The sequence below is a fragment of the Oenanthe melanoleuca genome, chromosome 7, assembly GCF_029582105.1.
Source record: "Oenanthe melanoleuca isolate GR-GAL-2019-014 chromosome 7, OMel1.0, whole genome shotgun sequence".
Taxonomy (NCBI): domain Eukaryota; kingdom Metazoa; phylum Chordata; class Aves; order Passeriformes; family Muscicapidae; genus Oenanthe; species Oenanthe melanoleuca.
The window spans coordinates 435,488-460,754 of record NC_079341.1 but is presented as its reverse complement, the minus strand read 5'-3'; the positions used below and the strand labels follow the sequence as shown (position 1 = coordinate 460,754).

At 49.9% G+C, this 25,267-nt stretch overlaps 1 protein-coding gene across 1 annotated transcript; it reads left to right on the top strand.

Annotated features, from left to right (window-relative positions):
• Nucleotides 1–25,267, top strand: COL6A2 (collagen type VI alpha 2 chain). The gene is given in 29 exon segments (XM_056495791.1): nucleotides 1–262; nucleotides 4,297–4,434; nucleotides 5,120–5,718; nucleotides 6,180–6,200; nucleotides 6,841–6,906; nucleotides 7,300–7,353; nucleotides 7,438–7,482; nucleotides 7,669–7,695; nucleotides 8,017–8,043; nucleotides 8,164–8,208; nucleotides 10,214–10,267; nucleotides 10,674–10,736; nucleotides 10,970–11,032; nucleotides 11,497–11,586; nucleotides 12,331–12,393; nucleotides 12,763–12,825; nucleotides 12,950–13,012; nucleotides 13,461–13,523; nucleotides 13,950–14,000; nucleotides 14,332–14,367; nucleotides 14,849–14,911; nucleotides 15,145–15,207; nucleotides 15,397–15,432; nucleotides 15,644–15,689; nucleotides 15,808–15,960; nucleotides 16,128–16,228; nucleotides 16,230–16,581; nucleotides 16,860–16,898; nucleotides 23,906–25,267. Coding segments are annotated over 28 exon segments (3,063 nt in total). The 5' UTR covers nucleotides 1–262; nucleotides 4,297–4,325; the 3' UTR covers nucleotides 24,514–25,267.

Here is a 25,267-nt window from a genome sequence, read left to right as displayed (position 1 = left end):
TACTGCAAAGAGACTCTGCCCGATTTTGGAGGGGGAGGAACTCAGAGGGCAGTCCCAGACGGCCGGGGAATTGCGGGACTGGGCTGGAGACGCCTCCGCTGCTCCTGCCGCTCCCTCATCCCGCACATCCAGCACTCGAGGCGCGGAGCGACCCTCCAGCCGGGGATGCGGGAGCCTTCCTGACACTGGCACTCCACAGAGTCCTTTTTCCTTACCCTGCGGAGGGATTTGGGGGAGAAGTTTTGATGACCTCATTTTCCAGGTAGGCAGACTCCTTCACTCCGAGTACAGGGGTTCTGTGGTTACTTACTGACGGAACAGCAGAAATCCCTCTGAAGTTTCAGCTGTTGCTTAGCGGCTTTCCAGCAAGATGTCTATTTCACGTTTAGACAGTACCTGCTATAAGAGAATATAATTTTTTTCCTTTACTGTCAGCTCTTGGCTAGTTTGGGCATTTTTTCCAAGATTTTGGGGTTTTTCCAGGTGTAAGTAGTGTAAGCCACAAACTGCCAGGGCCACAGGTCTAGCAAATCCCTCAGGTTCGATTTGTTGAAGGGGTTCGATTTGTTGAACCGAAGTCTTCTTCCCTGTGGGGTAACTGAGCTGCATTCAGCAAGTACAGTGAAGTGATAGCAGCAGGGCAGAGACTGCCCTGCTGCTTGATTTCCCCCTGATTTTTGGGATTTCTGAAGATACGATTTAGACTCACCTGTGGCTCTTGTCTTCTGTTTATGCTGAATTACATCGACACAAGCTCCTCTATTTTGGGAGGTGGCAGCACATTTAGGAATGTCTGTGAATTCATTGCACTTGGTGTCAGGGGTTTGCTCCCCCCAGCCTTCCTGCAGCCCAGGCTTTCTCTGGCTGAAATCCCAGGATAATTACATTGGGAGACCTGGAGAAGATCTGGAGTCCCTGTAGCAAAAGCCTCTCCCTTGGGTGCTCTGCCCAGGCAGAGGCACATTTGGGTAGTAGCTGCAACCAGCACCAAAACTCCCTTCTTATGCAGAGTGCAAACCACAGGTTCACAAAGAGGAAGGAAGAGAAGGTGCATTTATAAGAGTTTTGTTCCAAATGGGGCATATTTTTCTTTTCTAGCTTAATTTATCAAACATTTGAGTGGAGAAAATGCTGCTTGCAGAAGCGAGTGGTACCACAGGCACTGCCTGCCGGGCATGGTGATGGAAAATGCTGGGACTGAGCAGCAGGGGGGCTTCAAACTTTATCCTGCATATTTTAGCACAGGCAGCATAACTTTCCTTTTTTTGAGAGTAATGCAATTTATGTGGCTTTAAATTTATGTGGCTTTTGATAAGTTCCTTGAAGGCAGTGTTAGCTTAGAGAGCAGAGCATCTTCATTTTTGCCAATTTGGGGACAGTTTGCTCCGTCACAATGGGTATTCTGGTGTTGGGGGAGACATGCACAGTGCACCACAGGGAACTTCAGGAATATCAGTGTGTGGGATAAGGCAGGTAATGGCTCTGCCTGGCCAGGTGCATGAGGTGACATTTCTACTGCATTGGGATCTGCTCTAAGGGATAATCAGATGCAAAAGTGCAAATAACCAGATATAATTTGCGCGTTTGAGCCACTGCAAGTAATTTGTTTGGCATAATATCATTTCTGGTTCAGTTGCTCATGCTGGGAAGAGAAGCAAGCAGACAACTTGGGTCTTCCTGCAAGGCTGCCCTTTTTGCAGGGCTCTATCTAGATAAATCCATATATTTTTCAGTTGTGTGTGTAACAGCCAGTTACCTGAGATGTCCATGTGGGAGCAGTAAAGACCATGCATTTTTCTGCACCAGGGGTAAGAGCACAGACCCTCATTCAGGGAGAATAGTGCAAAATAGTGCCCACTGCTTGAGATTACCTAGTGTTTTTCCATTGTGTGCATCTCACGGGGAAAGAGGTGATGCACTCAAAAATGCAAATAGTGAGAGAAAACCTCATAGGAACAAAGGTCCTGCTCTGGCAGAGAGAGAAAAGTCAAGGAAGAACAGCATGGGCAGACCCAAGTGTTCAGGCATGCATTATGACTCAGTTCTCAATTTGCTCTTTGAGTTCGTTTTTTGGACTGTTTGTGTTCAAAAATTGCCTTCAACATGCAGAAAACAGTTATTCTGAAATACTGGTGAAATCTGAGGTTTCTGTCTCGGCATCTTGCAGAAGCAGGTGGGACTTTAAGTCAAATTTTAGATGTTAAGGGGTTTGCAACAGCATCACAACAGTTGGTGGTGCTCTGAGGATGACAAAATGGGCAGCATCACCCACCCCAGCCTTAGAGGCCCCTGAGGTGGAGACTGGAGCACCCAGTAGCCCCCCACCCTGTATCCAGGGGGGTTAATACCAGGTGGGATGCTGGGAGAGCAGGAGACTAGCACAGCTCAGGGTGCAGAGTGAGATAGAGGAGATGGTGCAAGAGGACCCCAGGGAAGTGAGTTGTGTCTTGTGTTTTCAGAAGTCGCTTTCCTGCCTCGTCGTTCTGCCCATGGAGAGTCCAAGGATGAGGTGCTTCACTGACCCAATCCAAGGCCCCAGGAGCTGTGGGCAGGAGCCATCCTGTGCCAGAGCTGGCCCTGGTTGCCCAAGCAGGCCAGCTGCTCTGCTCTGCAGTGCCTTCCCACCCACATATACAGAGGGAAAGAAGGAGAGAGAGAGGGAGGTGGCTAAACTCAGGATGCAATGATGAGTCAGACACTTGGCCAAAGCCCTCCCAACCTCTCCAAAAGTTAATGTCTCCGTCTTCCTCAGTAAAGGCTCGCTCTAAAATGGTGCTGTCTGAAGGCTCAAAGCTGTTGTGTCCTACAAATGACCAGGATCTCCTGCAGCCCTGTTTTGTGAAGGGCAAACAAAACAAAGAAAGACTGCAATAGGCTTAGAGGGGTGAAATCTTGATCTTAACTAAAACAACTCTTTAGCGTTGAAAGTGTTTTATCCTTACCATAACAATTTTATTTTCTGCACAATGGAAGCTGAGCCACACTGACTTGTGCAGGGACTTCATAGAATCATGGAATGGTTTGGGTTGGAAGGGACCTGAAAGACCATCCCATCCAACTCCCTGCCATGGGCAGGGGCACCTTCCACTAGACCAGGTTTCCCCAAGCCCGATCCAACCTGGTCTTGGACACTTTCAGAGATCCAGGGGCAGCCACAGCTTCTCTGGGCACCCTGTGCCAGGGCCTGCCCACCCTCACAGAGAACAATTTCTTCCCAATACACCACATAATTCTGCCCTCTGGCAATGGGAAGCCATTCTCCCTTGTCCTATCATCCAGGCCCTTGTCATAAGTCCATCTCCAGCTCTCTTGTTGCCCCTTTTGGTACCAGCAGGTGCTGCAAAGTCACCCCAGAGCCTTTTCTTTCCTAGACTGAACAATCCCAATTCTTTCATAAGCACAAGCCCTAGTGAGGAGGAAGGCTGTCACTGTTGAAGGGTCTCAGCAGCACTAACACCAACCTTTCCAGCATAAACCAGCTTGCAGAAGCCTGTGGTGCATTGCAGTTGGCACAGGAACATGGAACAGGACATGTCCCCCCAGGCAATAGCTGGGGCACCATATGAGAGAGGTCTCAAAGGATGCCAGGCAGGGCTGAGTTGCCTGTATTGTTCAGTAGTGCTGTTCCTCAGGCAGCTGCAGCAGCAATCCAGCTGCATTGCTCACCTGCCCTTCCCCTGCACTGCCAGTGCCACCAAATTCATGCTCAAGGTCGCTTCAAGCCTTGGACTCTTCCAAAAGTTACTGGAAAAAAAAAATCAAGAAAGAAACTCTCTATTTGGACTGGAATCAGGTCTGGTTTTTTCATAACAGACATTCCACATGCCCCTTTTTGGTTAGTGTTGAGATGGCCACCATGCAGACAAGCATCTCTGGGCCACCACAGGGCCATATTGGTTGGTTCTGGGGTCCTCTAGACACAAAGGTGAGTATCTCCCCTTCCCCCATATTCTGTGCTGTTGACAAGTATCGCTTGAATGTTGCCTGAGAATATCCTTTCAAATCCCATGTTCTTTTGAACACTTCCATACATTCCTAAGAACTTTTCAGACTAGATCTCTAACTCTTCTGCTGCTTTAAGTTGTCATAACCCTACATGAAATAAACTCCCACATGCAGCTGGGCCTTGGAGGCCTGGTGATGGGTTGAGCACTGAAGATGTGCATTTCTTTTAGAGGTTTTTATTTGTCCTTTCACTCCGTGGATTTGCAAGGAGCATTGGCTGGCTTTGTGTCATGCCAGCAGAGTGAGGAGATTGTGTATCATGTTTAAGGTGTGACTTGTGTTTTCCCACAGGCATCTGAATATCCTGAGGGGCCACTGAGATGTTCCCACAAGCCTTGTTTCCCACTCTCCTTTGTGTGGCTCTAGTTCCTCTCCATGCCGCTCAGCTTGATGTTGATGTTGGAGATGCCAATCCTACCTCCTGTGCAGGTATTAACCAAATAATTTGGGTCACCTTTGTGGGCAGCAATTTTAACAAAAACAATGCTCAGTTGTAGGACCTGCTTGCCAGGAACTGACAGTGGGACATTCCACCTCCCCTAGCCCTTTGCACTCCTGCAGTAATAACCCATCTGTGGGGAACACCGTCCTCCACCCAAACCCACCTTTCCTGGCTTGCTTTGGTGTGCAGAGAGGTAGAGATGGAAGAGCTGAGGTCTGCCAGTGGTGGTCTCTCCAGCAGGTGCAGTAACAAACACCAGTCAGTCTCCAGCACTCAGTTCTCTATTGGGTGCCAGAAAATTGTTCACTTTAAATCTGGTTTTTTCCTCACTTTTCAGTTACAATGCAGAGATGATTTAGGGGTCCAGGCTGACTCTTACCAAAACGAGAAAGATTTTCAAGACTGATTCAGTACTGAGCAGTGCTGGATTAATGGCTGGACTCGATGATCTTAGAGGTGTTTTCCAACCTCAATTATTCTGTGATTCTATAGCAGATAGGAGTTAGAAGTTCTGGTCACTGGGGAACCATCTGACCCAAACATAAGAGTCACTTCTAGAGCTAGGTGGGACTTGTGCTTTTCCCGGCATCATTCTTGGTCTGGGTGTCTGGGGGACCACGAAGGGGGCACATGAAGTGCTCTGACATGGTCTGTATAAATGTCCCCATGCAGAAAAGAGGAACTGCCCCATCAATGTCTACTTCATCATTGACACCTCGGAGAGCGTGGCTCTGCAGACCGTGCCCATCCAGAGCCTCGTGGACCAAATAAAGCGGTTCATCCCCATGTTCATCGATAAACTGGAGAGTGAGCTCTACCAGAACCAAGTCTACATCACCTGGCAGTTTGGTGGGCTCCATTACTCAGATGTGGTAGAAATTTACAGCCCTTTGACAAGCAGCAAAGACATTTACCTGCCCAGGCTGTCTGCCATCAAATACCTGGGCCGGGGCACCTTCACAGACTGCGCAATCTCCAACATGACCCAGCAGATCCAGACTCAGATGGCCAATGGCGTGAACTTCGCAGTGGTCATCACCGACGGCCACGTGACAGGCAGCCCCTGCGGGGGGATGAAGATGCAGGCTGAGAGGGCACGAGACATGGGCATCAAGCTGTTTGCAGTGGCCCCCAGCGAGAAGGTGTACGAGCAGGGCCTGCGGGAGATTGCCAACCTGCCGCACGAGCTGTACCGCAACAACTACGCCATCACCCAGAGGGACACCCTGGAGATCGATGTTAACACCATCGACAGGATCATCCAGGCCATGGTAGGTGCAGGGAGGGGAACGGGGAGCACAAGAGGAGCAGCTCATGGATGGGGGATGCTTTCTCTTCTATTGGGTTTTGCAAATGACCTCTAGTAGGGAAAGTGGAGCCTTTTTCTGGTACTTAGACAGGACCCCTTGGTTTATGCCTCCATTTCCCAGCATGTCTGGGCAGGCTGCCACCCTAATCCTGGCTCTTCCTGAAGACCAGGCCATACCCCAGCCTGCTCCCCATCCAGGGACGTGTGCCACACTGAGACATGCTCACCCTAAGTGTGGTCTTTGAGACCCTAGCTGTGGGATGCTGTTAATCAAGGGATCTCCAGAGGGCATCTTTATAGCCAGAGTCCCTTTACCACCTCCTCTGCCTTACCACCACACACCCCTCCAAGGGTGAACTGCTGTCTCCCCCATGGGACTGAGCATCTTAACTGATCTTCTTCCTCCTGTTGTCTCCTTTGCAGAAACACGAAGCCTATGGAGAGGTAAGTGAGCAGCATCTTTATGCCTTTGCCACATGACGGGTTTAAGTTGCTCCAGTTAGGGCTGACCAGCTCACACCCCAGAACAGCATGGACCTGTGTGGGATGGGTCTTTGCCCACCTGTGGATCAGGGGTTGCATTGCCTTACCCAGGAATGGCACGCTGGACTCACTCCCTGCCTCCCCTCACTTGCAGTGGGGGTACTGGTCTGTGGAATAGACTCATTTCATTATGTTGGAGGCACATTCCATAAGTGCTGCCCCTGCTGAAGCTCCTGCCCTGCTGGTACCACAGGGGCAGGTTTTGGTACACAGATGGGGGAGTATGTAGGGAGTGCTCCAAAGAACATCCCAGTCCCATGATGACCCCAGATGAGCAAGCCCCCACGACCTCTGACACTTGGCAGTCTTGTTCTTCCAGTCTGGGCCCAGAGTCAAGCTATGATGAACATGTTCATGGCAACCTTCCACACTTAAATTACAGGCAGCACTTCTTTGTGTGCTTGCTGCTGCCTTAGCCCTGACCCAACAGATTTTAACCCTGAATTGATGGGGAGAGGCGTGTGGAGAGCCTTGGGTGCAGAGCTGAGCTGAGTTTAGGATGCACACTGTCAGTACCTCTGTTTAATTTCCTGTATTTCAGTGCTACAAGATGAGCTGCCTGGAGATTGCCGGTCCACCTGGTCCCAAGGGATACCGAGGGCAGAAGGTAAGTCGCTCAAAGCTGTGGGAAAGGAAATAATGGCCCAGCCCGCCACAACCACTGCAGGATGCCCTAGACCTCACCTTCACCTCACCTCAGCTGCCTTCTCAGGTAGCACCAGGTTGGAAATACCCCCAGCATCTGTCTTGGTCCTGAGAGGCACAGCCAGCACTGGTGTGCCCGTGTCTGTGCCAAGGCTGATGCACTGCCAGAGCTCCTGAGGACACCAGGACTGAGGCAGCAGTTGTCGCTGAGTTCCCCACTCTCAGAACAGAGCTCCTATATGCAGGGGGTGTCTGACTTTCCCACTCCAGCTCAGTGTGCTCTGATCTCCCAGAAATTGCCATTTTCTCAGTCAGCACGAAGCCTGGACTTACGTTGGGTTTTTCCTTTCCTTAGGGTGCAAAGGGGAACATGGGTGAGCCAGGTTCCCCCGGTCTGAAGGGACGACAGGTGAGTTGTGGAAAATCCTCCTTTCAGTTTGCTACATCTCTGATGTACATCTTAAGCTAACTCCCTGCGCCTTCCTCCCTGAAGGGCGACCCAGGTATTGAAGGTCCGATCGGATACCCTGGTCCCAAGGTGAGAATCTCATAGCAGATGGCTGAAATCCTTGCATTCCCTGATTTTTGGTAAAGCAAGGGGAGCTTTTCTTCTCCCTTTCACCTTCCCGTTTCCCACCTCAGACCCTGCGCTTATGTCCTGCTGATTGACCAGGCACTAACACAGTGATTTTCCTTTTTTTTTTTTTTTTTTTCCTTTGTCCAGGGCGTCCCAGGGCTGAAAGGAGAGAAGGTGAGAAAGAAGAAGGCTGGCTGGGCACTTATCAGGGCCACGCTCCTTTCTGATGCACAGAGGAGATTAGTTGTGCTGTGAAAGGAGAACAGCCCTATTAACGTGTAATTGTAGACTTCGGGAGGCATTTCCAAGGGAACTGCAGGGCGTGTCCCTTCCTTCAGGCTTTGATCATGGTCTGGTGAGGCTGGAATGGGTTTAGGATGTAAATGGAAGGCGAGAGGGAGGTGGCTGGGGGGTACGGGGACCGAAGGTGGGGATGGGGGGTGGGTGGGGGGGAGGATGTAGGCAGTGCCTGACTTCCTGTCCTCTTCTTCTCAGGGAGAAATAGGATCTGACGGACGGAGGGTAAGAAAGAACGTTTCCTAACTTGCACGTTGTTTCAGCTCCCAAACCCTTGGACTGTGTGTTAATAGAACCCTCTTCTTTTTTTTTTTTTTTTTTTTTTTTTTTCCGCATTGTTCCAAGGGTGCCCCTGGCTTGGCAGGAAGGAACGGCACAGATGGACAGAAGGTAACTGGGAGCACCAGGAGCATGCCAAGATGCCATTGCTGCTGTTCCGTTTCTTTACTCTCTCTCAACCCCACTGTTTAGTTTCTGCTATCCCACATGCTGGCTTTCTGTTCCAGCTGAGGTTCCTGTGAACTTATCTGTACATTATTCTGTATGTCCGGTAGAAATGTGTGAAATAATTCAGGTCGCAGAAGTGAATCTCAGAATATGCTGAGTTGGAAGGGGACCTGCAAAGATCAAGTCCAACTCACACAAGATGCCCCAACAATCCCACCCTGTGCCTGACAGCATTGTCCAAATTCTCCTTGAGCTGTGGCAGGACTGGGCCTGTGATCACTTCCTGGGGGAGCCTGTCCAGTGCCCCCCCCAGCCCCTGGGGGACAAACCTTTTCCTAATATCCAGCCTAAATTTCCCACACAACTCCATGTGATTAAGTGCCATCCCTCTGTCAGCAAGCTCTCTGCAGGACCTGGATGTGTGACCTGGTCTGTGCTCCTGCTGAGAAGGTGATAAGGCCAGATAATCTGGGCATACAAATCTTACCCTGAGTGTAAGTGAGCCCTACAGGACATGGACACAGAAAGCTTCACAGAAATTTGGGGTTCAGGGCAGTTGGTCACTTCATCTCTAAACCACAGCTTGTACTTAGTATTAAAGCCCTAAAGCCAAGTTCAAAGGCCTCACAACAAAGTCCCTGGCTTTGTCCACTGGCCAGCACACCCTGGCTTTGCACAGTTTCCTATTCCCAGCCTAGTGCATCAGTAGGTAAAAACAGTTCTTCCCACTCCTGAGGTGCTGCTGGAGGTCTAAAACATCCTTCAGTCCCTCCCACTCTCTAAAACACTAAAGCCCTTTAGTTCCCCCCAGCATCTATCCCAGAGCTGGCTCAGCACTGGTGACAGAGTTGTTTTGGGACACAGAGCAAGGCAGTGCCTTCTCTCATGGTGTCTGTCAGGCAGAGCAGTTGCTGCACGCCTGAGCTACTCTGACAGGAGAGGCATGAGAGAGGACCAGCACAACCCTGGACATGAGTGGCCACCAAATCCAGCCTCAATGACATTCCCATCTGTCCTGGTTTGAAGGACAGGTATGTGCCAATAAAGGCAGAAGCTTCTCTTTGAAATGGAGAATGTAAACCCCCTCCCTCCATATTATTATAATTTTGAAATTAAGGGGCTTTCAGGCCCTTATGGGAATTAGGAATAACAGTTCTTTACTAGGAAAATTAAAAACAAGAAGTACAGTATTACAAAGAACAATCCCAAAAACACTGACAGAGTCAGAATACAACCTGACACCCTGTCAGTCAGTCAGGGTGTTGGTAGTAGTCCCATTCAATGGTGGCTACAGTCCTCCTGCATAGCAGATGTGGTTCAGCTGAAGCAGTGCTCCTGTAGAAGGTGCAGTTTTCCTCTGAAGGTCCAGGGATGATGTGGGAAGGTCCAGTGTTCCTCTGGAATCCAGTGGAAAGACGGATAATCTTGCTGTCCAAAATCTCAGTTTTTATCTGGGTAGGAAAGGCTCGGCTCCTCCCCTGGCTGCGGCATCTCCCAGTGGGATGATGGAATTTTATCAGTCACACAGTGGGACTCAATGGGCCACAGCAGATGATATCTTCCTGGAGGGAGGATGGGCTGTGGAAAAGATAAAGATGATTGCCTTACCTTATCTTAAAGATGGCCCGTTAGCCCCGGAGATAAGGAAATCACTGCCCCACCCGGCTTCAACAAATGGTGATAGAATACACATTCCTGGCCACATCAACCCAACACACCATCTCTCAGAGTACACTCATGGATGAGCCTGCCTGATTTCCTTTAGTCTGTTTTCTTCTTCTCCACTTTTCTCCCTGCTTAAGGAATACACTTGCTATTTATTCTCTAGCTGGTGACAGATAAAGTCAGCAGATGATGTTAACATTATTAACTGTCAGCAAGAAAAGCAGTGTTTTCCCATCAGCCTCCAAAACTTCAGTCTTTTTCCTTTTGAATGTAATGTCTCCAGGGCAGGCTGGGAAGAATTGGACCACCAGGATGCAAGGGTGACCCTGGTGACAAGGTAGGAACACTTTTCTCTTTCATCAGCACATTAGCTGTGTAACTTCTGAGTGAGGTATGTAGAAAGATGGCCAAGGAGAGGTTACTGGCCCATTTTCCTACTAGCTGTATAATCCAATCCCAGACCTGGGATCCCTGGAATGGGGAGCACAGTTTGATTTTTCTGTGCCTCCTTTCCATGGACAAGCAAGCTGGTAGCCCTTAGTGTCCCTCCCCTCCACACAGAGAGGAGGAATTTCTCCTTTCATCAACATTAGCAAGAAGTAAAAAAATACTTTAGCCTCTAGAGCAACTTTATAAGCACTGGCTTAGAAATGTTATTTGATTAGAAAGTTGTATGTGATTTATTCTGCATGGAAAGTATTCCCATTGTGAAGTGTGTGGTTCCTTGTCATTTCCCTCCCCAGGGCCCTGATGGTTACCCAGGAGATGCAGGAGACCAAGGAGAAAGAGGAGATGCAGGCATAAAGGTACTAGTGCTCTAGTCAGACAGCAGAGTGTGGGCAGAGGCAGCCAGTGGGGACATCATTCCCTATACATATATATATATGCTACTTATGGAGCCCATAGGCTTTGGGGTCTGGATCCCATCACTAGGCACAGGAGCTGAGGGAAGGGCCTTGCTGGCCTTGCTCCTTGGGCTACTTGTGGTGCAATGTGCTGGTGAGGCAGGCAATGACCATTGGCTCTCTGGCTGTTTCAGGGGGATCCTGGCCGTCCTGGTCGCAGTGGACCCCTGGGGCCCCCAGGAGAAAAAGGAAGCCCGGTAGGTTCATGCAGTGTTCAAATGTCTCCAGTGTTTTACTGTGGTCTGTTCATAAAATCCCAGAATGGTTTGTGCTGCAAGGGACCTTAAAGCTCATACAGCTGGCATGGACAAGGATACCTTCCACTACCCCCAGTTGCTCCAAGCCCTGTCCAGTCTGGCCTGGAACGCTTCCAGGGATGGGGCAGCCACAGCTTCTCTGGCATTGGGCTGGACTGGACAGATGCTGTAAGCGACTGTTGACAAACCTGTTGTCAGGTGACAGAAGAAAGATGACATGGCAGCCCCTGCTCATGGCAGTGCCATGTGGGCATGCCAAGTGTGTGGAAGCAGAACCTGGGTGCTCATACACACTTCTGCTTGAGGGGGACCGCTTGACACGGGACAAAAATTTTGCAGAGGGGAGGAGGTGTGCACACCTTGACCTCTCCTCCAACAAACTGTATTTCTTTTTTTTATCCAAGGGACTTCCAGGCAACCCTGGAGCTCAAGGACCTGCTGGAACCAAGGGAAGGAAAGGTGAAGTGGGACCTCCTGGACCCAAAGGAGAGGCTGTAAGTGGTGGAACAGATCCTTGAACATTGGGCACACCACGGGAACCTGAGGCAGTTTCATCGATGAGTGCTGAGAAACTCTCCTGTTCTACTTTGCGCAGCCCAAAAGATGTGCAGATGCTGATGTCTCCCAAAATCCTAAGCCTGACGTTAACTGTTCACCTTAGAGAAGCATCCTGTGTTCCCACATAACCAACCACAGAGGCCTGGCCTCTGTGGATGCCCAGGGACACTTTGGTGTACTCCGACAAGTTCCCCAAACCTCTGGCTCCTTGCAGGAGCTGGCAAAGAATCAGGATCTGGCAGTCATTGTGGCAGAGCTCTGTGAAAAGGGCAGTGTCACATATTCTGTGGTGCCATACACCTCAAATTTTGGAGAGTGAGTTGGAGATGATGGTTCCTGGCACATCTCAACCAGCACCAAGGGGCCAGAACTCAACCAACTTGTGTCCTTGTGCAAGATCTAGTGGGGAAAACAACACTGGATGAACTGGAAGAAAATCATAGCCTGTAACCCTGAGGGAATGAACCGGGTGTTTGGGGTCACTGGTGAAAAAACAGTCAGGCTGTGGCTTCCCAAAAGGAAGCATGGGCATCCCTGCTCCCCTACTGCTGGGAACACACTTGCTTAGGGGGTAGGTGTACAACTCCTGGCTCAGAGGGAGGAAGGAGGGCAGCCAGGGGTCACTGCCTAGGTGACATCCATCCTCTCACCCCTTTCATGTGACTTCTGTGTCTGCCAAGGGACGACGTGGAGATCCAGGGACGAAAGGCAGCAAAGGCTCTCCTGGAGGCCTGGGAGAAAGGGTGAGTAAAGCAACTGCCCAGATTATTGCAAATGAGGCCTGAATAGACAGGACTGGGTTGTGTGTAATGTGCTACTGCCCAGCCATGCACTGTCCATGCAGTGTCCATACAGCACCAGAGCTGGGAATGCAGATCCCACTGTGCTATGTTCCCACTGTGCCACTGGCACTAGGTACAGCCTCCTCCTCCTCCAGAGTTTGGTCCAGAGAGGGGGCAAAGGGCAGCAAAGCTCAAAGTTGTCACATTCAGAGGACACACTGCCCTGACACTGGTCAAACATCAGGTTTGAGAAGGTTGTCATGGAGCACTGCCATGCACACAAACAGCACTGGAGACATCCTGACCAGGAATATCTTTCCCTGCTCACAGGGAGATCCTGGTCCAGAGGGTACTCGTGGTCTGCCCGGTGAGGTTGGAAACAAAGGAGCCAGGGTAAGCATGGAGCAAGGCTTGGTGACAGCCAAGAGGAAGGGGGAGCACTGGTGCCACCCAGGGCAGCTTGCCTGGCTTTCCTCCTCATGCACTGTGTGTTGCTGTGTCTTTCTTTGCTGTGCAGGGCGAACAAGGACTGCCAGGACCCCGAGGCCCTTCAGGTGCTGTGGGAGAGCCAGGCAGGATAGTAAGTCACACTGGGGCATGTGGGTGACCATGCCCTCCCTCGGTGGTGAGAGCTTGCCCTGCTGACACAAGCTGCCTGCACTGTCCCTCCCAAGGAGAACATGCATGACCTTCCCTCAGGGAGACTGAAAATTGGGTCTTCCCATGACAATGTGGGAGGGATCTCTGGAGCGGGGGGTCACTGGGGAGAGGGAAGATGAGACTCCACAAGCACCATTTGTCCTGGGTTTGTACTTAGTCTATCACACAGCTGTTGCAGTAGTGCTGTGACATCCAGGTGGCTCTATGGACATGTGTCTGCTGAGACAGTCACTGCCACAGTAAACCCATCGGGAAGGGAGATGGTCCTGCAGCTCGAGAGCTGGCTTCCAGCACCATCCCCTGTGTGCTGTGGGCAGCAGGGAACATCCTCACTCACTCTCTGCCTTCTCCCCAAATCTGTCCTGTAGGGATCACGTGGGGACCCTGGTGACTTGGGTCCAAGAGGTGATGCTGGACCACCAGGACCAAAGGTAAAGTTTATGAATAAACCTCTACATTTGAAAAGGGAGGTTTGTGTTCCTATTTACTTATTTATTTATTTAAAAAATTAAAAATACGTAGTTTTCACAGCAGAAAATTGTGTGCCTCAGAAACAGAATCAAACTTAAGCCTTTCTATGGGGCAGAAATTTAGGTCTTGCTCTGGCCAAGGCAGCTCTGATTACACTCCTTACCCTGAGGCAAAACTCAGGGGTATCCCTGGCACATGACATTCCCAAGACCCTGCAAATCCTTGCTCTGCAAAGCTTATTCCTGTGCTTCAGGGCCAGCTGCAGAAGCCTTGGCTCCTGGTGGTGTCTCACCCCCAGAGAAGATGAAAATGGCTGTAACTTTCACAGATGAGCAGGTCAGAAGGGCCAGGTTTGGTATCTCATGGGTCTTTTTCTTCTACCAAAGGGTGACAGAGGCAGGCCTGGCTTTAGCTACCCTGGACCCAGAGGACCTCAGGTACGTATTCCTCATCCAGCACTTGAGGTATTTGAGTGAATGTTTGCCAGACTGAGAAAACAGGGAAGGAGGAAGAAAAATGCTCAGGGTCAGATGTGTGGAGCCTGTGAAAGAGAAAGGGGATTGAACACACCCCGGGCTGAACGTGGCCACAGTCCATCAGGTGCTGGGGACCCGAGCTCCAGTCACAGTGACAGTCCCTCAAGCATCAGCCTGAAACTACAGCTGCTCTTCAGCTTCCTCCCTCTCACTGCAGTCTTTGGGTGTATGGATGCACATTGTGGGGCCAGTCCTGGGCAGCTGCTGACCTCTCCCTTCTCTCCTTTTGCAGGGTGACAAGGGTGAGAAGGGGCAGCCAGGACCCAAGGTGAGTGTGCTTGTCTCCATCACGTGTTTTTTTGAACTGACTGGAATGCCAAGAAGTTTTCTCCCAGCCCTCTGGGTTAATGGCTGAGAAGCCAGCCCTGCTAGCAGCTGCCCTGGATGTTCCCTGCGGCTGGTTATATCTCCCAAGCCCATCTCCTTTTGAAATCATATGAAAAATATGTTGCAGAACATTTTTTGTTTTTTTGTTTGTTTGTTTCTTTGTTTTTTGTTTTATTTTGTTTTGGGTTTTTTTGTTTGTTTGTTTGTTTTGGGTTTTTTGGCTTTTTTTTGTTGTTGTTGTGTTTTTGGGTTTTTTTTTTTTGTTAATGCCTATATAAACACTGTTTGCTGTGCTCTGAGCTGCTGGTTTAGAGGATGCTCTCCCAGGCCAGGCAGGCATGTGTTTGTGATGCAGCAGAGCCTCTGCCTGAGCACATCCAGATGTGTTCCATGCCGGATTTGTTTCTTCTTCCACTGAGCAGGGAGGACGAGGTGAGCTTGGACCAAAAGGAGTACAAGGGACCAAAGGAGAGAAGGGGGAGCCGGTAAGCAGATTCCATGTATTGCCCCAGGGTCAATGTCCCCCTCCCACACCCCTGCCACGTGTGCTGGGGATGACACTGTCACTCTCTGCCTGGTCCCTGTCCCCAAGCTCAGCTGTGCCAGGCTGGTGACTGTGCTGAGCAGGGCTGGGGCTGACCAGGAGGTCAGGAACACTGGGGGCTGCATTACCAACATTGCCCAGGAAATATTTGACCCTTCTTTACTTCTTTCCCAGGGTGATCCTGGCCCAGGAGGAGAGCCTGGACAGCGTGGTCCACCTGGTGAAGCAGGCCCTGAGGTACAGTCCCACGGCATTGTGTCTGAGTAGATGCTGTTGGAGGGGACACAGCTGCCAGATGTGTCCACTGGCTCATAGTGGGCCTTCCCCTTCTGCAAAAAGCCACATTTTTGATGGCTCTGGTATCTAGTTCCCAGAAAAAGAACTCTTGGGAAAACTGTACCTGAAATCCATGTGCTTTTCTTACAGGGGACCCCTGGCCCACCAGGAGATCCCGGTCTGACTGTAAGTAACCCCTGCTACTCTTCCTCCTGGGTCATCATGGCTTTTCTGTGCACAGCCCAAGAATGAAACAGGACATCAGGTCCTGCTGCTGCCTGGTGGAGGTGGCCTGTGGCTATCCCATGGGATCCAGAGAAAGAGGGGAGAGGGCTGACTGGGTGGAAAGGGAGAGGGGAGCCTTAGAAACATTCACCCTGCACCCCTTTCCTGGCAGGACTGCGATGTGATGACCTATGTGCGAGAGACATGCGGATGCTGTGGTGAGCTGACATCACCTTTCCTCTGGAAAGGGGAACAACTACTTGAGGGATTAGGACAGGGGTTCCCAGAAAGTTCCCAGCATCACTGACCCCTGTGTTTCCCTACTCCTCTCTCCAGACTGTGAGAAGCGCTGCGGTGCCCTGGACATCATGTTTGTCATAGACAGCTCCGAGAGTATTGGCTACACCAACTTCACTCTGGAGAAGAATTTTGTCGTCAATGTGGTCAGCAGGCTGGGCTCTATTGCCAAGGACCCCAAATCACAGACAGGTCTGGACTCTCTGGGGACACAGTGGGGCATGGGAAAAGAAAAAGTCTTGGATCCTTTCAACTTCAGTGATTGTTTTCCATGGCTTTTCAGACCAATTGGGCAGCTCTTTGACTTTCTGCACTTTTCCCCAAGGAAAACGCCGAGTAATGTGACACTTTGTTGGCAGGTGCCCGTGTTGGGGTGGTGCAGTACAGTCACGAGGGGACTTTTGAAGCCATCAAGCTTGATGATGAGCGCATTGATTCCCTGTCAAGTTTCAAGGAAGCAGGTGAAGCGCCTGGAGTGGATAGCTGGAGGCACCTGGACACCATCTGCCCTCCAGTTTGCCTACAACAAGCTCATCAAGGAAAGCAGGAGAGAGAAAGCCCAAGTGTTCGCTGTGGTGATCACAGACGGGCGCTACGACCCCCGGGATGATGACAAGAACCTCGGGGCTCTTTGTGGTAGAGATGTGGTGGTCAACACCATCGGCATAGGAGACATGTTCGACCAGCCGGAGCAGAGCGAGACCCTGGTCTCCATCGCCTGCAACGAGCCCCAGAGAGTCCAGAAGATGAGGCTTTTCTCAGACCTGGTGGCGGAGGAGTTCATTGACAAAATGGAGGATGTGCTGTGCCCAGGTTTGTCCCTGTCCTTGTATGGAGCTGGAGTTTTGAGCCCCAGGGTTTGGGGTAGTGGGCAGAGATGTGTCCCAGCAGCTTGGCTAGTAGCTGAGTCACCCATGGTGGGGTCTGACTGTCCCTGGGCTAAGAGTCCTTCCTCAGATACAAACCAACCTTTTGGGGCAAGTCCTTTCAGTGATCCTTGTAAGAGACCTTGTCCTGCCTCTATGACTGTGCAAGCTGTGAAGGGGAATGGCAACACACGGCTCAGTTTTCCTTGTTTCTTTTCCTTCCAGATCCACAGGTTGTCTGTCCTGAGCTGCCCTGTCAGACAGGTAAACATTACAAGTAGCTTCATGACATCTGCACAGGCTCTGGGGCGGAACTGCACGAGGCTCAGGAGTAGGAGAGGGAGGGTGCAACCATGTTCAATCCTTTTGGAAGGCAGGAGTTTGGGAAATATTGTTACTTTACATGAGGAGAGGTTCCAGGGTTTCATCTCCTGCTCTTTTCCTGTCTCTCTGAGTTCTCTGCACAGGTAGGTATGAGTGCACTGTGTGAGTGCACCAGCATGGCTCATCCCTGATATTTCTCCCCACACAAATTCCTGGGAGCCACCAGGTTTTGACCTCTAAACTCAAGTCAAAATCCCCTTGCTAAACACCCACTCACATGACCTTTGTAGCAGGATGTTCCTTGGGAGTGATGGGCAGAGCAGATATTAGGGATCGGTTGGAAAATGGCAATGTAGTGGACCCAAAGCTTTGGCTGCTCTAACGCTGGCTGTATTTAATTAACAATTAACTCAGTTAAAGGAAAAGGCTGTAAGGATCCTCTGGTGCTCTATGTGCTGAAGGTAGCTCTACTGGCTCACATTTTGCTTATTAAGGGGCAGATGTGCATCCTGAATTCCTAGAGATCCTATCTGTCTGAGTCCCTGTGCCTGTTTAAATACTATAGATGCACTCTGTGCTGATACACAAGGTTTATAGAGGACCACAGTTTTGCCCATTCTGGAATTTTTATCTCTTCTCTTGCCATGAATGTTTTTGTGGCAGTCCCCAGCTTAAACTGAGCATTACAGAGAATATCAAATTTCATTTTTAAATAAGTCCCTTTGTTTCCATGCAAAGGAAAAGAAAACTGGTCCTAGCATATACAGAAATCCAGATAAAATCTATAATTATTCCTGTCTAAAATCTCTTGCTGGTATTTTTCAAAATATATTTTTTGAGTATTTGCATGTGGCCATGCCAGGCACACAGTGTCCAACCGTGATGCTGAGCTCCTCTGTCATGTCCTCTGAGAAGCTTTTCCTGCAAATCTGTACACAAAGAGATGACATCCCCAGGCCACACTGATGATTGCTCAGGTATCTTCAAAGGTTTTGATCTTTGCAGCTTTCCTATTTCCAAGGAACATGAGCAGTGGCACACTCGTTTCTCCTGGGCTTGGGCCATCAAAGCCCTCCAAAGCAAGGAGAAGTTGTCAGTCCTTTCCATGTAGTGCAGTTGGGTGTTCCTGTTCCTGATCCAAGGTGAGAACAGTTCACTGGTGCCTGGTGACCTGGGGACCAAAATAGGAATGGCTTGAGGAGGCATCTGAGGGGGCTCCTTGGAGAATCCCTTAAGCTATGTCATACACAAACCAGACTAAGTGTGGGCAAGACCTGCACCCCAGAGAACTTGGGAGGTAGAGTGACATGGCTGGGTAAGGTTGGCCTCCTGTCAAAGTGCCCTTTCAACATGGTCAAAAATTGTTCTAGGTCTGGTAGACAAAATTTTAAGTAATAGGTTCAGGTGTCTTTGGGCAAGGAGCCTCTCACCAATCGCACTTCTGTCATCTTTTAGAAGGATCTGCAGTGGCCACACTTCCCTAGTGGCAAGGCAACATGTTGGCTGGGATGGGACATAAGGCAAATGACTGAGCCTGGGGCAGTCTCTGGTTCTCACAGGACATCCCATGAGGTTGTGCCAATTCCCATGCAGGTCCTCTGGGGGGAGATGGTGCCCTTCAGAGGGAATGTGAGTTAGCCAGTGCACATCCAATGTGTGTCATGGACTGGCCAGAGAGACAGGTCAGGGAGGCAGCTAAACAGCCCCGTTCTTGGCCCTATGGCTCAGCATGGTGGTTCTGCACTTGGAGGGGCAAACCAACTTCCCCAGCTTCAGCCTGGGTATCACCAGCAGAGCACAGGCAGGGACAGGTACCACACAAACCTTGTGTTCCCCCCATGCTGCCTCACGGCTTTATCTGAGATTTCCCCATTTTCAGAACCGGCCCCTTGTCTTTCATCAGTTAATTAGCACTGCTGTGCTAATAGGATGCTGGAGGGTTGAACATTGAGCAAATCTGAACTAACCACTTGCTTTGTAGAAATCGCATGACATCCTGAGAGGCTCTTGCTAACCGATGCAAAAGGCTTAGCTTTGAACTTTGGGGTTTTATTCAAAATTAAATTCAGCACAGCCAGGTGCAGATGGAGGCTCTCAGGGTCTCGACAAGCCCAGATACCACACTGCTTTGACTAGAGCCACTGCTCTGAGGCTGAGTGCCAGGCAAGGAGGTCACATTATGCTGTCCCTTAGACATCTTTCTGCCTTACAGCACCGTGTGTGTGGCTTGCTTATAGCACAGTCCTAAGCTACATGACGGGTGAATCCCATCTGCAGAAGGAAGGGGCCTTTTTCCTGAGCACTGCCCCTTCTCCATCGTGCCTGTGCCAGATCAGGAGGAACTGGGGAGTTCAGGTTCTCTGTAATTTTCTGGAGTGGCTCAGTTGATGTGTGAAAGATTTCAGGGCGAATCTCACGGTTCCTCAGACACAAATGGCAGAAAGATTTAAAATCTGTCTTTGGTCTTCACTTCTCTGTCCTCGTTAGCTCTGTTCTTCTCTGGTGCAGTGCAGGTAGGAAAGCCAGGTAGCTTTCAGAGACGCAGCCGTTGCTAGCAAGCCCTGAAAATATTCTTTTGACGCTCACTTGCAGATGACAGGAACCCTGGGAGCGTAAACCCAGTTATTTTCCGCCCCATGGAAGAGGGAGTCAACATAGATTTCCCCAGCACCATACACTCGATCGCCCAGTTCCTAAACTCCACGCGGGAATCCCAGGACCCCAGCATGTACAACCAGCTGGTGGCCACTTTGGCCTTTACTGCAGAAAAAGCCAAGTTTACCACTGGAAATGAGCGGCAAGAGTGGATGGACTTGTTCATTGACACCTTCAAAATGGTGCACAGTGAGATTGTGGGGGACCCAGAGACCGTGCTAGGGCTGTGCTGAGACCTCTCTTGGAGGTCATGTGGAGGCAGAGGCTGAGTGGAGGTGGAACTTACCACTCCTGTGTGGCAGAGGGGACAGCACAATGGGAGATACTTTTAGTTCAGGAGAGACAGAGGCAGTGGAATGGCTTGGTTATGCTCAGCTGGGGACAGGACACAAGGAGCAACCCCCTCCAGCTTGGCCAGCATGGTGGCTTTCCCCAGCAATGCCAAGGAATGCTCTTGCTCTGTCTGCCGCTTTTTTGCCAGGAGCCTATTGATGCATTTTCCCCACGCCTTCTTGCATATGCCCTTGCTGACCCCCTCCAAAGCATCTTCTGCATCCTGTCTCTTGGTTGCCACAGGCTCTCTCTGGGTCCTGCAAGGCTGACTAAACAAGGTGCATCCCTGCTTACCACAGTGTCTCTGTGGAACTCCTCGTGGGCAGCTGGGGGTGTGGAGGGAAGGAGCAAGCAGGATGGGAGAGGGAGCAACCCTCCCTCTCCACTGGGAGCGCTGACACCTGGGCGGTGCTTCTCTCAGAAGTTGTGTGGGCTCCCCTGGCCTTTTTCTCTGCTTGTGCATTTGTGTTTCCTCTGTCATAGTCCATAACATGTATCTTTCCATATACAAAAGGTAGATATTCTGTTATATAGGGCCAGGTGGTCCAAAGCAAAACTCCTTGACTGATGTGAGTTGTTTAAAAGCAAGCTTGATGTAGTAGAGCCTACTCAATCCACACACAGTGCTGCTTTGGCTCAGAGACCACAGAGCCACCACCTGCACTGCAGACCTGCATTGCAGTTCTGTGTGTTTAGACAAGGCCTGGTATCTCCATCCACTCAGCTGCCTCTGGTTGCACAAAGTCAGGCAAGCAAGTGCCATTCCCACCTCCAGTTTAACTGCTCTCAAGTTCTGCTGAGAGATAGTGGGATGTCATGTGCAGACACAGGAGTAGAAGCACTTACTCTAACTGACATGATATTATTGCAATAAAGGATACTGAGCAAATGTCATATTTAATGGGCAGAAGGGAGATGTGCCATCTTCAGGAATGTGGCTGTAATATTTCCAGATGTAAAAAGTGGAGCCAGCTGCCAAGGTCAGCCATAGAAATTGCCCACTTTGAACTTACTGTAGAGTTCCCCTGAGGTTTCAGCACTTTTCCCTCCCAGGGACAAATTGCTCAGAGAACTCTGCTGCTATCGGCATAGAATAGAGGAAAGGAAAAGAGTTCTGAGGGTTTTCCCTGATGTGCTCTGTATTTTAAGTGAAGGCAAAAAGATCAGCCTGTGCCTGAGTCTGGTCATAATTCTCATATTACAGATAGTCTGTCCAAAGCCAAACTCCCTATTCTGTTTCCATTTTTTTACCATAAAATTAGTATGACTTTGCCTGCTGGGATGCAGGACTGAAGTCTAAGTAGTTAAGCTGCTCCAGCCATGATGCTGGAGGAAAAGCTGCCAAACCCGACTGATTTGAAAAGATCTCAGGGATAGGATATTTTGCTGAACAAAGAGAGGAAGATTTCAGCAAAGGGGGTGTTGATTTTATTTAATTTCATTACACAGTGCCCATTTATTCCTAGCAAAACATTGGAAACAAAATTTTTTGCCTCTCAAAAACCTATAGCTTTTTAGAGGTGGAGACAGGGAGAAAATGTCTTTTTGCATGAGAAGTATTTGTGCTTGTCCTTCTTAGAGGCAAATGGGTGAAGCAGTGTTTTTTTAGCATAATCCCAGCTAATCCCTCTGATAAAACCAGATGGATTTCATCATAGTAGCAGCTCCTTCAGTGAAGCTCTTGGGCAGAGGAAGGATAGTTAAGGAGCTGGGTAAAGGACAGTCCACGCCTTCCCAAAGACACAGGAGAGGCTGGGAAAGGTGAAACCCCAAAAAGGTCTGGGAGGTTAGTCCCCACCCTACTTTCACCTCCACTGTTCGAAAGGTTAGAGGAAATACCAGTTCCTCAGGTTTTAGAAGATGCAGGAAGGTGATGAGAATGGGTGGGGTTGCTCTGCACACAGCTAATGGCAGAAAAATCAGTGGTATTTATGCTTCTTTGTGCTGCCTTCATTAGACATGCTCAGCTGTGAGCCACAGGCATTCTTGATCCACATGAAAAGGACCAATGCACCAGTGAAAAGCATGACTGGAAGATTTTAGTTGGCCTAATTCGTGGTGGTGCCTTTGAGAGCTTCTCTCCCAGTTAGGATGAGAATCTTGCTGCAAGAAAGGGTGCTCGGGTCCTCAGCCTCTCAGAAATAGGAACAGGCTACAGCCAGAACACTGTAGAATGAACAGGACAAAGCCAAGGCTTTGCTGCCTCACATTCCCAGGGGATAACTCATATGTGAAGGCCCCTTACCAAACATCTGGAAGGCAGCCTTCTCCAGCTGTGAGGGCTCAGCAACAAGCGAAATGTGTCTCTGGGGAGTGCTCCTATCAGATGTGCACTATGCTCTCACTGAAGCTCCATGGAGTGATGCTGCCCTCTGCTTAGCCAGGAGCTCTTCAGGCTTGCTTGTCATCTCAAAAAACAGCGGGCAGGCCTTGGGGGAGGCTGTTAACACTGCCCCAACACCACGCGCAGCCCCTGCTCCCAGATGTTTCACAGACCCTCACGCAGCTCTTGCACTGTGTGGTTGCAAGGGGGATTCCTTCCTGCCTTCCCCCCTCCACGGTTGCTCAGAGCAGGTGAGGACCAGGAGTGCAGGTGCTGCCAAGGCGAGGTATCCTTGCGGCAGCAATGCCTGCATACCAGGAACTGCAGCATCAACATGCCTTTACACAACGTTTCTCACGCAAGATTGGGCAGAGGTGAGTATGTGCATTTACTGCTTTAAAAGGTGTAACAAGTGAGAGGACAAAAGGAAATGGCCTCAGGTTGCACCAGGGGAGGTTTAGATTGGATATTAGGGGAAATGTCTTCACTGAAAAGGCGGTCAGGCAGTGAAACAGGATGCCCAGGGAAACAGTGGAGTCGTCATCCATGAAAAGGTTCAAAAAACGTGATGTGGTGCTTAGGGATATGGTTTAGAGGTTAACATGGTAGTGCTGAGGTAATGGTGGGACTTGAGGATCTCAGAGGGCTTTTCTAACCACACGAAATCTGTGATTCCTTGATTCTGTGCTGAACCCAGGCATAGCACTGTTCAGCACCAGGGAAGTCTTTGTCAGGCTGGATTCGCTCATAGTGTGCAAATTCAATCTAACGTTACACTCCTACCCCCAAAGTTACCCCTGTTGCCAGAAATGGATGCTCAAAGTGGGGCTGCTCCAGAAGCTCCTGTTCCTAGCCAGTCATGCAACATAACGTGGCAGCATCTTTGGGATTTCACCCTTTTGAGATTCAGTTTCAGAGCCACAGAACTGCTAGAAGTTTCTATGGGCATTGCCCTGCTGCTAGCTCAGGGGCAACTCAGAGGAACACTGACTGCAGTGCACATAACTACAGAAAAGGAAGCAAATAATGGTCCCTGACTATCAGCTGACTGCAAACATAGCTACTTTCTTATCCTTTTTGTTTTTTCCTGAGTGTATTCACTACATATATTAAAATTTTCTGTATGGTTGGACTGGGCTTGGAGCAACCTGGTCTAGTGGAAGGTGTCTCTGCCCATGGCAGGAGATTGGAGCAAGATGAGTGTCAAGGTTCCCTCCAACCCAAACCCTTCTGAGATTCTCTGATTCTCTGATTTTATGATAAGAGTAACTCTGACAGTAAACCACTCCCGAAGTAACTGAGAGGTTTGAAGGTGCTGCTTGCCATTAATCTCTAGACATTCCTCTCATAAATAAGTGCTGGAAATTAATGTAGGGCAGTGGGTGTAATTGTGGGACTGAAATGCACAGAGCTAATTTCACAAGGGTCTGCCATCAGTTCCAGAATTAACATCCATTAAATGCCCAGTAGCTGAGGGCATCAAAACAAAGCTCCTACATTTTGAGCTGTAGACATGCTTTGGCAGCGGGCTTGGGCTGCTCCTTCTTTGTACAAGGATGCTCAGAGGCAACTCCAACCCAAATTATCCCATAGTCTTCTCATCCTCCCAGCTCCTGTCTTCTTCTTCCCCCTGCAGAGCTTGCCGTAGCCCAGTGCACCCAGCGCCCCGTCGACGTTGTCTTCTTGCTGGATGGCTCAGAAAGGATCGGGGAGCAGAACTTCCAGAGCGCCCACCGCTTCGTGGAGGACGTGGCCCGGCAGCTGACGCTGGCCCGGAGCAACAGTGACCCCATGAACGCCCGAATCGCGCTGCTGCAGTATGGCAGCGAGCAGGACCAGAACGTGGTCTTCCCGCTGACCCACAACCTCACTGAGATCTCTGATGCCCTGGCACAGATCAAGTACCTGGACTCATCCTCCAACATCGGGTCAGCCATCATCCATGCCATCAACAACATCGTGCTCAGCCCAGGCAATGGGCAGCGGCTTGCCCGGCGCAATGCTGAGCTCTCCTTCGTCTTCATCACCGACGGCATCACGGGAAGCAAGAACCTGGAGGAGGCCATCAACTCCATGAAGAAGCAAGATGTCATGCCCACGGTGGTGGCTCTAGGGAGTGATGTGGACATGGATGTCCTGCTGAAGCTTGGCCTGGGGGACCGGGCAACCATCTTCCGGGAGAAGGACTATGACAGCCTCTCCCAGCCCAGCTTCTTTGACAGGTTCATTCGGTGGATTTGTTAAAAGGAGGGCACACAATCCTGTCACTGATATACACACACCTGATATTACCTATTGTATTTTCTTCCCCCTCTATGATTGCTAGCCCAGAAGAACTGCCCTCTGAGTCCTCCTTTCTAACCAAAATCCAGAGCTCTTTATTGATTTTCATGATGAAGAGTCACGTATCTTACATTTATGGTGCTAATTAAAACCCAGATCAAAGCAGGATACAGAGCCATATGAAGTACTAATGTCAAGCTCTGAACACAGCAAGCCATGACTTATATAGGTACTGTAATCCTAAGAGGGCTTATCAGAGATGCAAGGAATCTTTCCAGTGTAGTAGGACCAATGAATAACTCTAGTTTTCAAAAACCCTCAATATCTGTCAGTGCATCTTGCTCCTCCTTTCTGGGAACAGCAGGATGGTGTGAGAGGTTTTTCTGCCTTTGGAGGGTTTATCTGTTTTAAATTTTGCAATTCATCTCTAAGATCTTTATTTTCCTGTGGGCCATACCTGCCTTGATTCCTTCTGCCATTCTGCCCTTCATCAGAACCTGCTCATCTGTTACTTGATTCAACATTTCTGCTGAGAGGGGCAGCATGACTCCCAGCATCAACAAAATACTAAACAACCACCAGCGCTGCCTCCCCGTCATCCCCATGTGCTCAAAGCATCGCTGGTACTTTCCTCCCACTGGTGTATGCTGAGCAATGCCTAGATTTGAACTTGAATTGTGCTGTCTGCAAAAATAAATAAATCTTTTTCACCCTA